At 38.0% G+C, this 13,948-nt stretch overlaps 1 protein-coding gene across 6 annotated transcripts in view; it reads left to right on the forward strand.

Moving 5' to 3' along the window:
• Positions 1-512: 512 nt before the first annotated feature.
• Positions 513-13,948, forward strand: part of LOC139968108 (fibrocystin-L-like) — an 88,054-nt gene continuing 74,618 nt past the window's right edge. For 3 of the 6 annotated variants that reach the window (XM_071972480.1, XM_071972478.1, XM_071972482.1), the window contains exon 1: positions 513-885. In XM_071972480.1, the coding sequence (XP_071828581.1) occupies positions 837-885 (49 nt within the window). In that variant the 5' untranslated portion in view covers positions 513-836. The remainder of the gene's footprint in view (positions 886-13,948) is intronic. The other 3 variants (XM_071972477.1, XM_071972481.1, XM_071972479.1) reach the window with 2 other exon arrangements.

Here is a 13,948-nt window from a genome sequence, read left to right on the forward strand (position 1 = left end):
ACAGCTTACCATAATAATGTAGGTGGTCATTAACTTGAACACGCAAGCATTATGGCAAACGATGAAGAGGAAAGTGAACGGTAGAGAGAGTTTGGCGAGACATGCAAATGATCGTCTGCCCCAGTATATTATCAAAAACCGAGGCAAATACGAAGTCCTGGAAATAGATAGATGGCTAACCGCCCTCTCCACAAATTACTGACCTTGCTATTCCCTTTTCTCTTACAGTATCCTTTTGAAATCGTTACGGGTTTGATGCGCGTATGAACGTGGTCATGAAAGAATTGAATTGATTTTCAAAATCCAATCATGGATTAACCATCGATTGTTTACGTCAGTGGTCAAAAATCTTTTCATTGGTATGCGGTTTTATTATTAGCGCCCCCACCACCTTACGTCACGGAAGTAAATCTTTTAGTCCGTATTTCAATTAAGCTAACATTCTGTGTATTCAAGCACTATACAATTCGTTGAAAAAAGGTTATTCATCACTCCAGTTGAAATGAATAGATAAGCCTTTAAATGAAAACCGAAGTGCGCTACGCTGTCAGGGCGACGTGACGCTCTATCTTGAATTGTCTGGCCTTCAAATGCATTGCACATGCAGATTGTATACACTAAAGAATCAAGGAAGTCTATGTAGGAAGACGTGTTATTTTTAGTGTCCGTGTTTACTAAATTCGTATTTATTTGCCCTGTGTCTCTGTTCTAAGTGTTAACGTGTTGGTAATAAGTACTGAAACGGGTGAAGACATATAGAGTCGGAGACTCACTTTGGACATTTTAACAAGTTATGGGACGTAGCGGTTGAGGATCGTGTACCTCCGTGATTCGAAATGAAGTCCTGCAGGCTATGTGTCTTGTTAGTAGCAGTAGTGCTTGAAGGTAAGTTAAGCTTCCCATTTCTTTTTCTCCGTGCATGGGGTCATTAAAATTCTTGATATCATTGCTTTTTTATAGAGAAATTGCCGCAATCAATCAATTTCATTATATTAAGGCATTAATTTGGTAGGGTATAGGCCAATATAAGTGATTACGTTTTCAATGGGGGAGGGGGAGTTTGCATACATTGTTTACCCCCCCCCCCTCCCAACATTCCCTCACATCCCTTAGAAGGGTATATGGAGTTGTTTCGGGGAATTTAAATTTGGCCCAGGATGCAATGTATGCTTTGATAAAGATTGCTTTATTTCAGTACAGAGTTCTTACAAACATTTTTTTTAAATAATATAATAAAATGATTTTTTTCTAGTTGATTTGATTGTAGTCCGCATAAGTTCTATTTGTTGTTCCTTTACTGTAAGTCGCTATATGTCGCTGACTATGGGTAAATCTCACGTAAAGTAACCCCCACCCCATGACATATAGGGTGCCGCGATGTGACGAAGACCAACATTCCAGTCCTTTGGATTTCCCAGAAGCAACACACTGCATGTAGAAAAAGTTATATTAAAACTAATTAACTATTAACAAAATACTATACGGTACTATCTCATAACTAGCAAATAACAACTGGGAGGAATGTCACCATTGATGTTATGTTTCTTTCATGAAGTTTTCGTCTTGTGAATGGTACGGGGGGGGGGGGGTGGATGGAGTGGCTTTCTTCCTTCCTTACCATGCAATCGTAAACAAACATCAATGGTCATCAAATAGGGTGTTGTACGAAGCATCAAGAAGCCAGCAGCAAGTAGAATCTTTTTTGTTGTTGTTATGCAAGGTCCCGATATCGGTCAAGGGGGGGGGGGGGGGGGGCTTTATCAGTCATTAAAGTTCAAGAGTGGTGATTTTCATAGAGAGACTTTCAACACCACTGTACATTGATCTGACTCCTGCCACTCACCCCCCCCCCCATCTCATCCCTGTGTTGGGGTCCCTTCTGTCACTATTGGTATAGCTTATCGTTCGTTCCTTCAGAATGTTGTATACTGATCTATAATAAACTAATACATCCATAATTAGAAATATGCAATTCACAAATACAGCCATTGGCATTCATAGCATTGTTCACAAACTATCTTCACCTTTGCGTGATGAGTACACATAAAAACCATGAGTACCATGTAAAACGACGCGTGGGTTGAATGCGTCTGTTAAACGACTCTTCTGCTATAGCGTGGTGAAGTAGTGCGCGTTGAATTGCGCGAGAAAGTGATGTTCTCTCGCTTGGCTACTTATGACTGGCAGTCTGATGGATCTTGTACTTGATGATTTCGTTTTGAATTGTCAATATCCAATCCTGTTTAGAAAAGGTATATTAGCATTAGGAAATTGTTCCAAATGGCTAAAAAAAAGTATTAATTTCTTGATTCGAAAAGCAAGACTTGATTTTGTAAAATGTATATATATTTCATTCACAAATATATATTGAAACTAAAAAACAAAGTTGTTTGTTTCAATAGTGTGTCTTCATATCCTCAATTCCACGCATAGCGTCGTCAACTGTCAAAGGTTACGGTGTCGAAAGAACTCGTCAAAAAGTTTGTTTCTCGGAAAAGTCATGCCATGCACGGGAGCGCAATATTTATTACGTACATATATGCCACGTGGAACAAATGTACAGTTCTATATAAACGTAATAATTCGAATTTTATATACTGCTAATATACATGTGTATATATTCGAATTAATCCGCGTATATATTCGAATTAATACGCGTATATATTCGATTTAATACGCGTATATAATATGGTATATTAGCTACTACCATAAAAGAGGCATGTTGACATTTGAAAAGTCAAATATATAAGTATAATATATATAATATGACGTTACCTAAACGTTCCCATAAATATCAAATTTTAAAATGAAAAGAGAAGGGAACAAGATTGGTCATTACAATATTGTCTCATATCCCATACGAGAGGAAGATTGTGGGGGGGGGGGGCGGGGGGGGAGGGGTGGAGAAGGAGCCACTGTTTGTCTTGTAAATTGGCAGGTTCAGTTCCTATGTATAGGTCGACTCATTCCTCTCACCTCCGATCGAGTGATATCGGCGTTGGTAACCCCCAAGCGATTCGGACCCACCGTCGGTTTAAATTTTCGTTTAAAACTTTTCAGGTTTCTCACAAAAGTGAGGTGGGGTGGAGGCCTCCTGGGCACACCCAGCTCCCTTCGCTATTGTGGCAACGAACGTAATCCACATATTATACGTTATAATGAAGTTATATACTAATATTATAATTATCTGCTTGGTGTTACCGTATTGGAATACTGAGCTCCTATCTATATATATCAAAACCAAATGTTATGTAATCTGTACATTTATTGAGTCTTACTTAACTTCATCCTCTGCCAATGGTGAGTTACTTTTCCTACAAAGGCCTTTTTGGTTTTGTGGTTTAGGATCGGTATAAAAACAGTTTTTGTTACCGTATACCGGAAAAGAAAATAGTCTATTCTTTAACCGATAAAAATAACATATATATGCCCGGAAGAAGTATCAGATAAAATATTCTTCTTGTTACTTTCATATCGGGTGAAAGGTTAATTACCACTTTCTTTAGAAGCAATGTATACGAACATGCACGCCTCACGAGAGATGAGAGGGGTGGGATTCAGGCGACTACAGCCTACCGGCCCGTGGTCAACTAGGGGAGGGGGACTGGGAAATATCATTTACATACATATATATATATATATATATATATATATATATATATATATATATATATATATATATATATATATATATATATATATATATATATATATATATATATATATATAATTGAAAACGTAACGAGAAGGAAAATCTAGACCAGTGAAAAAAACTTCCAGCCTCGCGATTCCTAAATGTGATTCCAAATGATTTCGAGTTGGTTAGCATCATGTTTGATCTCTAGAGCAGGCAAATACGTCATCAAAAACAGAACTAGTATTGTTCGATACAGGTGACAAGCGCCTACAGTGGAATTAAGGCCTTCCTTGCCGGTTTCGAACTTTGGACATGCAGTCCGCGTCCGTGGCCTCTGGTTATAAGGTTTCCGCATATAAAGCGGGAGGCCCGGGTTCGGGTCCCGGTGGAGGCTGGAAGTTTTTTCACTGTTCTGGATTTTCCAACTCACTACGACTACAATTATATATATATTCATTTGCTTTTGTCGTTTGCCTCCATTTCATTAACAAAAGTATGTTCAACGTATCTCATTCGAGATCCGGCTTTGTATATAAAGGTTTTGTATAAATGTTCGGGAAAGTCGGCGGAGATGAAGGGATTAACTTTTTCCTGAAAATCAGATATTTTTCAGCATCCTCTAAAAGGTCAACTATACACCCATCCCAAACCCTGGTCTTTGTCAAAACTTTCCGTAAGAACGTTAGTGAACGCATGCATCAGAAGGAACTGAAGGATATTAAATCGTTGTACAATATATCATATAGTAACAGTAAAGACGAGATAGACTCGTTGATTAGCAGCCCCTGCGTGAATACATTTTCGTTTCCACAGCAACGAAGTTTAAAGGCCTATAAATACATGTACTATAGCATTGTAACCGAATTCCCACCGGATCAACTTTGAACTTCTACCTGGTGCTTCCTGGAAGTACCAGAACATTGCGTTTGCTAAAGGTCTCGCACCACAATTAATTGCTCCATTGACTTACACACTAAACTCGTCACTTCAAGACCTGCCGAAGCATAGATAGAAGTTTTCAACTGGTATATCCTACCCACCACATGATAGCTGAGATATTGGCCTATCATGGCACTTGCAAACTTCCATATCATGACCGTTTAGATTTTGAGCTAGAAGAGGAGCAAGTTTAGCATACTGAACCCCAAACCTTCCATCTGTTCGCTCGGAGTAATATCAACATTTAACCAAAGATTTTCTAAAATGGTTTATGTCACCTTCGATCCTCCCCATTTTCACACTATCTGTATTTTAAATTATACTCTTTCATATAAAGGCAGAACAAACAATGACGGTATAACAGAGAACATGCTTGAACATGCTTTACACTTTTACCTCTTTTCTCCGAAAATGAGCAGATGTGCACGTACTCTAATTGTAGTGCGGTACCTATAATTGACAGCTGAAGCTTATTATTGCTAGCTGTTTTGACAATTTAATGCTCTATTCTACTTAAGGGGAAATCCCTGAAACTTTACCAGAGCATACCATTCAGGCGCGTATCCAGGATTTTCTAACCCGGGGGGCACGAATTACTATCTAAGCGGAGCGCCACCATCGGTTGGCGCGGAGCGTACAAGAAAATTTCTGGTTTTGATACCCCCAGATCACCGGAAATGGCACTTCTCGGGCTTGAAAATGACCAACCAGATGTACACTTTTGCCTGAGAACCGCAGTATTTCCCAAAAGTTTTTTTTTCCATCCATAACCTTTTTGAAGATTGTCACCAGTCACACATCATGTTCGACCTCATTGCATGTCCTATGGATCATTGCTTTTGTAGGTGATTCTACGTCACGGCCCACAATATCCGAAAGCCCCACTTTGAAGGTTTTAAGCCCATTATTTGTTGAGAATTTGAAAATTCACATTTCTTGTGAATAAAATCACTTCAGAACATACCCATAATGTTGCACAAAATTCAATCTATGGACAACCAATATAGAAAAACCTCCTTCAACCCCTAACAGACAGGTCAAAGGCGTAGGTCCCGTAGGAGGCGGGGGCTGCAGCCTCCCCCCCCCCCCCGCAACCAAATTTTCCCCATTTTTTTCTGGCACCTACTGAAAGAAAAATAAATAGCAATGAATAGCTTAAAAATGATCTCCTTGGTAATTTAAATAAAGTTTTAAGCTTGGCCGATATTACTACTGTAAAAGAGAGTTTTGACATAAATGGAACTGTATGCTTTTTCTCCATCTACATAAGACATTTCGTTGTTTACATTAGCATCCGGCGGTATATTGTGCAACTTTGACGGACCGTACGGTAAACGATGGCATGCGATGTAATGACCGATGCTTGCTTATATGATATTGGCATCGATATGTTGAACACGCGCGAAGCGCCCAAAAAATTTTGGCTTTTTTTCGGGCAAGTCATTACAGCCCCCAAATCCAATTGGGCTCCTACGCCTTTGACTACACACATAGACAGTTTTTGGGGCTGTTCATCCTGGAACATGCATTTCAATGCTCACTGATATGATGTATTATCTGCTCTTTGCTTTACAAATTCGAAAAGGCGTGTAGCGAGTAATTGCCAAGGGAGGGGCGAAGCCTGTAGGCAAACTATCTAAGCGAAGCGCCACCATGAGTTGGCGCGAAGCGTACAATAAAATTTTTGCCCGAAAATGCCTCCCAGATCGCTGGAAATGACACTTCCCAGGCCTTGTAAGTTGCATCTAAGCATTGTCTATTTTGAAATTACTAGCGATGTCATAAAGAAAATTTGCTCGGGGGGGGGGGGGGGGCGGTCGCCCCTTCCCGAATTGCGTCATGTTCCCCGACGACTCGGTCGAGTTCAAGACCAGCCACAGTTGGTTCCATATAGCACAATTATACAATTGTTTAAGGCGTCCATACACACATACGCGTTACGATAGACCATATATAGTATTTACATAGATACATTAGTGAGAGAGGAAAAATGGAAACGTCAAAAATGGAGTTGTCGGTGTAAGGGGTAGGGTAAAGCGCATACCCCCTCCGTACTCCTTGATCTGTCACTGGCTACCCTGTGTATATAGTAGGGATCAGCGCTTTAACTATGACTGTTCCTCTTTCTCTTCCCGAGGTCTTGGCTATCTTCTACTCCCCCCCCCCCCTTTTCTCCTTTTTCCCTTTTTTTTTTCTTTTCCTTTTTCTTTTCCCTTCCTTCCTCTCCTCCTTTTCTTTTTCCCCCCTCCTTTTCCCTTTTTTCTTCTCTTTTTTTCTCTCCTCTTTTCCTTACCCGAGGGGCGCGCGCCCCAACGCCCCCCCCTGGATACGCGCCTGCCATTCAGCTAGTTACGGTTTCAACTTGATGCGTGCAGGTATGGAACGCGAAAAGGACCACAAATATGATGATGTTAATGATGATCTAATTTTATACGTTCATGTACTAAAAAACTTACGATCATGTACTAAACATATACGATGATGTACTAAAAATACTAAGATGTACATCAAAACATATACGATCATGTACTGAAAACTTGAGATGATGATGAAAAAGCGCAAGTTACAATAAAGTGGCGAATGAATATCCGTTATTGTCGTTTGAATACGCGTATGAATATCCATATATAATAGGAATATAGGACTCTCAAATTTGATACCGAAGCCCGCCCCTAATGGTTCTTAATGAGTTTACACTGAATATTCATACTCGTATGCATACGCCACATTATTAGATTATTAGTACATGATCGTATTTGTGTTGATGTACATCGTACGTTTGTAGTACATGATCGTATATGTTTAGAACATGATCGTATACTTTTAGTACATGATCGTATATGTTTGGTACATGATCGTATATGTTTAGAACATGATCGTATACTTTTAGTACATGATCGTATATGTTTGGTACATGATCGTAAATTTTTAGTACATGATCGTGTATTTCTAGTACATGGTCGTAAGTTTTCAGTACATGATCGTATAAAATTAGATCATCATTAACATCATCATATGTTGTGGTCCTTTTCGCGTTCCATATGCAGGTGTCTTTACTCATGGTCTAATTGGATGGAATTTGAGTTGAAGCTGGTCTAAACATGACAGAGTTTGTTACCATACAGTTCAACAGTAGTTCCACAACTGCACGCACTATATAGTACCAATGGAACCTGAGCACCGTACATGTTGAGAAGAAGCTATTTTTTAGCATAGACATAGCTGAAAGTGCTAACATGAATGTGTTAGAAAGACAGCATCGACATACGTCAAATGGAATGTTGCAAATTTATGGACATAGCTGAAAATAAATATAGTAATTAGTAACTAATATCAATTAATGCTGTATTTTTAAAGGACTCCACTCTTGTTCAGGAATGTTGGAGGAATTAAGGTGTGGTGAACTTGGTCCTTCCTCGAATTACAAGGGATGAGGCCACTATGTTGGACCCATTTTTTTAAAGGGACGGTAGAAAGTCTGAGACGCAAGTCGTTAGGGGACAGAATTTCACCCGTGAGGTCTAGAGCAGCGACCTTTGTAACCCCTCCTTATCCCTCCGTGCAAAATGTAAAAATGGTTTTTAGCAGACCGTTAGTCAATAAAATCATCTGAAATTACATCTTAGCCTGCTAAGGCAGACATTTTCCGAAAATAAACATGTAGTGATTCCTGTGTACTCAGTTCCGCAAAAAAAAAAATCTTTCACTAGTTAGTGGCTTAGCATTAGTGAACAATAGTCTTCATACGTTGCTTGACAACCACAATTACATGGATGATGTTTGATTAATTTGAGTGAGGGAAATGTGTTTTAGTATTTTCTTTTCATATATATTCCTAAAGTTACAAACTTCAGCCTGTGATGAGAGACCTATTCAGTCGTAATTGCGATGGTTTGGTCCTAACTGAGATTACAGGGAAATTGCACATATTGTTCCCTAGACCTGATAATGGATAATGGACTTCACTGCGATCATTCCAAGGCAATCTAGACGAATGATAGGCTTTGAATGCAATGAGCATAGTTAATTATATTGATTGCAGAAATATAGAGCGATATTCCGCATGTCAATTTTCTCCTAAGTCGTAAATGGAGAGTGGATTTTTTTCGATGTGGCGAGAATTTCCCAAAGTGGCGGGTTGACTCATTAAATTTTTGTCGAGGATTGCTTTGCATAATATTGGGCTCATGAAACGATACAATGTTATAAATACCATACACACACGCAATACAAGAAACCAAACATTAAAGTAGGTCCTGTCTTTTACAAACAAAATTATATTAATTCCTCTAGAAACATTGCAAACAAAATGATATTACTTCCTCTAAGAAACAAGCAAGCATACCATGCAAAAGTAAAACAAGGAAGGCAGACATACCATACAAACAACTTGTCTCACTTTTCGACACAACAAAACAACAATCATGATAAGGAATTCAAGGCAGTTGAAGTTGGAAATACCTACAGAATACCTCCACTGTGTCTTAAGTCAAAACCTTAAGATGTGAATACATCTTGATCTTAGTGATCTTGAACCGAGGGAGAAATATATTTCTTAGTTAAGTTGACTAGTCTAGCTACTTCAGCACAGTGCTACAGAAATATATGGCAGTTAAGAGCTCTCCGATGGTGAGGAATGGCAACAAGTAGCTATTATTATTTCTACTATTTCCAGTTTTTTACTTATAACATGCACACAGCTCCCCCCACCCCTCCCAGACAAGTAATTTGTTTTGTTTCACAAAAGTGTAAAAATTGTGCACCAAGTAGCTCCATGTGGGTTTTCATGTTTCAAAAATCTCCAGTCCCTTAGGGGGGATGTACCATCCTCAAAACCCCCTTACATGCTGCGTTAACACGCAGAGGTACACATTCAAACATTCCCAAAGGAAATCATGCGTATACCCATAGAGAAGAGTGTTCTTATCTCATTATGTATGCATTCAATCTTGATGAGGAAGATTAAAAGTCTCTTTGAGGAACTACGTCATCAGGATATCAGTACAAGAAATCTAAGAAAATTGGCAGTCGATCATATTGGGGGCAATGCTGAATATGTCGTATGCAACACAAAAGTTTTACTGCCAATTAACTTTGCACTCAGGTGTTGCCTACAGTAACTGACATTAAGACCCAGCATGAACTGTCAATTTACAGAGACCAGAAATTAAAATATTTATATTATGAAAATCAAAACATAACTTTTCCTTTAGATTGGCTTGTTCAATTTAAAACAATTGCAAGGCGGTGAAAGTTAATTTTAAATAACCATGCTGAAACCTACCTAATAAAGTTATATAAACCCACTTGATAACAGAGAATTAATATTGCCTCTTATGCAAGACCAGGAATGAAAATGCTTAAAATATGCAGCACCAGATATAACTTAAAAAAAGTATTTGTTTTTTACAACAATAACTTCTGGAAGTACCATCCAGCAGTTTGGTTAAATATATTGGCAGAGGGAAAAACAATGATAGAGAAACAAACTTAACCTTCTTGAAGGTGAGTTAGAAATTTGACAACACAATTTGGGGATGTATATAATCACTTTGCATTAAAATGTGCATTGTAAGTTATATATTACAGCTTGTCTTTTATATGGTTGTAGAGATAACCCCCAGTAGAAATTATACTTCTGTCATGTCAAGAGTATGGACTACATTTACATATCTGTGTTGCATTAAGTTTTATTAGTGTTTCAGTCAATTGTTTCACTAGCGTATGATACGACTAGTCTTAAACTATACAACTATTGACAGCTTTGAAATGAAGATATACCTATCAAACTTTTCCGTAAAACACGTAAAACATGAAGTCCTCTTAATGACCCAATTTGAAATCACTAACTTATACGTCATTATATATATATATATATATATATATATATATATATATATAAATGAAAATCGTAATGAGTTGGAAAATCAAGAACAGTGAAAAAACTTTCAGCCTCCACCGGGATTCGAACCACGGGCCTCCCGCTCTGTACGCGGACACCCTAACCACTAGGCTATGGACGCTGATTGTATGTCCAGAGGTTCGAAACCGGTAAGGAAGATCGTAATTCCACTGTAGGCGCCTGTCACCTATATCGAACAATACTAGTTCTGTTTTTGGTGACATATTCTGCCCTACTCTAGAGATCAAACATGATGCTATCCAACTCGAAAATCATTTGTGATTCCTAAAGCCGGATCTCGAAAGAGATACTTTGAACAGACTTTATGTTAATGCAATGGAGGTAAACGACAAAGGCAAATGAATATATATAAATGAAAATCGTAATGAGTTGGAAAATCAAGAACAGTGAAAAAACTTTCAGCCTCCACCGGGATTCGAACCACGGGCCTCCCGCTCTGTACGCGGACACCCTAACCACTAGGCTATGGACGCTGATTGTATGTCCAGAGGTTCGAAACCGGTAAGGAAGATCGTAATTCCACTGTAGGCGCCTGTCACCTATATCGAACAATACTAGTTCTGTTTTTGGTGACATATTCTGCCCTACTCTAGAGATCAAACATGATGCTATCCAACTCGAAAATCATTTGTGATTCCTAAAGCCGGATCTCGAAAGAGATACTTTGAACAGACTTTATGTTAATGCAATGGAGGTAAACGACAAAGGCAAATGAATATATATAAATGAAAATCGTAATGAGTTGGAAAATCAAGAACAGTGAAAAAACTATATATATATATATATATATATATATATATATATATATATATATATATATATATATATATATATATATATACGAAATACCTTATAATACTGAAAATAGAAAGTGCGCTAGTCTGAATGAACTGCAGGGTTCTTCACCGTGTTTTGTCGCCAGAACCAGCATCTACAGGAAGCTGGTCACTTCCAGGCGAATTCCGACTTTATCGTTATGGTCATTAAAGACTATAAAACCAGGTTAACGGCCCCTGGAACTGTCGCGTGTATGCGGTTTACCTTCTGTAGGGTATATAGTGCAACTCAGTCCGTGTATTTGTAACTAAAATATAGTTTTGTCTGTGACGGAGTAAAATAGCCAGATAACTGACATAAGTGAAAGAACCCTCTTTTGTATACAGAATGGTACTCAAGGAAGTGTTAGACAACACTCCCCTTATCATATTTCCAGAAAATAAAATTCAGTTAATATCTATATTACCAACTCTCTTATTTTGGCTATACATGTACACTCAAAACAAAAGCAAGTAAATAAACCAACTCGACATCGCTTCCAATTTAACAATCTGAACTACCTGTATCTCTCCTTGATTTCCGTATCATTCCAGCAAAAAGGATTCCGTCAAACATGACTCCTAGTGTGATTATCATATCTTCATAAGCTCTGACGTAAGAGGAAGACTATACAATGTTCCGCACTCACGCCCCCTCCCCTCTCCCCCAGCCCCAACCCCGTACTTCGGCTTTCTTCAAATGAAACTATATATTGACCCAAATAGAGTGTTACATGTATATACATCGTGCATGTATAATAGCAAAAGCAGACACTTCTTACACTTAACTTTGACTTTGGTAAAATTTCGATATTATTATAGATCTACCAAATTTTCCCAAAACGATGTGGTTTCATTTCGTTTAATTCATTTTCAGATATATAAATTTTTATAATGTCTGAGCTGAGATTTTACATGAAATTAATAGTAAGTTATTTAATTATTAATAATAAAAGAATTTAAACACTTTGATAATACCTTTGTCGGCAAGAAAGTTGAGAAAATATTGCCTTAGTTATTATTTATTTTGATGGAATTATTTTTCCAAATTATTTTGTCTCCAAGATCCTCGGAATGCATTACCCGGTCTTATACAATTATACAACGTTACTCTCTCATACTTTTTATATTCTTGTTTACCAATTTAATTGTATTCGCAGTATTTGCAAACCCATAACGTTATTTGCATGCACAAGGGTATATATATATATATAACTCGTTTCACTGCATGAGTAATTAGGGATACATTGTTTGAATAAGAGAGAATGCAATAGAAATAATGAAACAACGAAGATAACATTTATTCATTCATTCATATTTAGACAATAGTTTTGTATCCTTGATATTAGCAATTCTCTGTTATAAGAAGTATTATATAAATATGCAAATTTAAAGGCTTCTCCTGCCAACTGTTCATGTTGGGCTCAAGTACCGGTAAGTTCATATCTGAAAGCAGTAATCGGCCGATAAACCAATTTTATCGATCTTGCATTTCGAAATTGAACCCGATTATATGTTAATGCTTACGGGGGCCGAAGTTGTGCGGGGGTCCCCAAATTATTTTTGCATTTGAATCCCGAGAGCCCCCCCCCCACCCCGTCAAAAAAGACGCTGCATTTCAGGAGCCATATGTACCGGGGCCAAGTAAGTGAGTCCCTTGATTACACCCAGCGTGAACGCAGACTTAACAAGTGTGTTGTGATGAGATTGTTATGACTTCTGCCCCAACCCCTCCCCTATATTGTTAACAATTTTGCGAAGGTCCTGCATTTAATTTGTACAGTGACGTCGAACCTATACCACGAGCTGGTTTGGTATATCAGGGAAAAGCTAACCGGGTCTTGCTCAAGACATATGTATATATGCTAAGGGCAAATACCTTTGTTAACAATGCTATTGATCTTTTTGTCTTAAAGTATACCTAGGATTCAAAGCCCGTTAATATAAATGATTTTCCTAGCATGCACATATATCTTCGTGGGTGTTTACTTGGTAACAAAATAATAAAACTAACCAGATTGAAGCTGATCGACTTGATCAAACGTAACTTAATGAGGACAGTATCGATTGGTATAATCATTAAAAATTTATCAGAGCTACACTTAAGGTATTCTTTGATGAATGTGTATGTGTTTGGAGCATTTGGAACGGACCTGGATGTATGGGGAGGTGGTGTCGGGTTGTATTACGAGAACTAAATAGTCAGCCTAATCCCCCCTAAGCCCCCTCCAGGGTCATGCCAGTATAATTACGCCTGAAGAAGCAACAATGTATGTGTGTGAGTTTGGGCTGGAAGGGTGGGGGGCGATATGTTTTGCACTGTAAATATTCTTGCGGTACTTCGCGAGGGTCATAGGCAGGTGAGTTCACTTCCGGTATCCAGTTACTCTCTTCTTTTCTTCCTTTGAACGCTGTGGTGTCTTTAATAATGTGCGGAATACGTATTTATATTATCATAGTATCATATGTTGCCAGCCTTTCTATTTTAATCCTAGATATCCAGCCTTTGATGAAGCCCACAAAATGCAGGCCCTACCACCGTTTTGTCCCCTCTATATACATATAAATATAAATATAAATATAAATATATATATATATATATATATATATATATATATATATATATATTTATAT

Source organism: Apostichopus japonicus, chromosome 5 (assembly GCF_037975245.1).
Source record: "Apostichopus japonicus isolate 1M-3 chromosome 5, ASM3797524v1, whole genome shotgun sequence".
Taxonomy (NCBI): Eukaryota; Metazoa; Echinodermata; class Holothuroidea; order Aspidochirotida; family Stichopodidae; genus Apostichopus; species Apostichopus japonicus.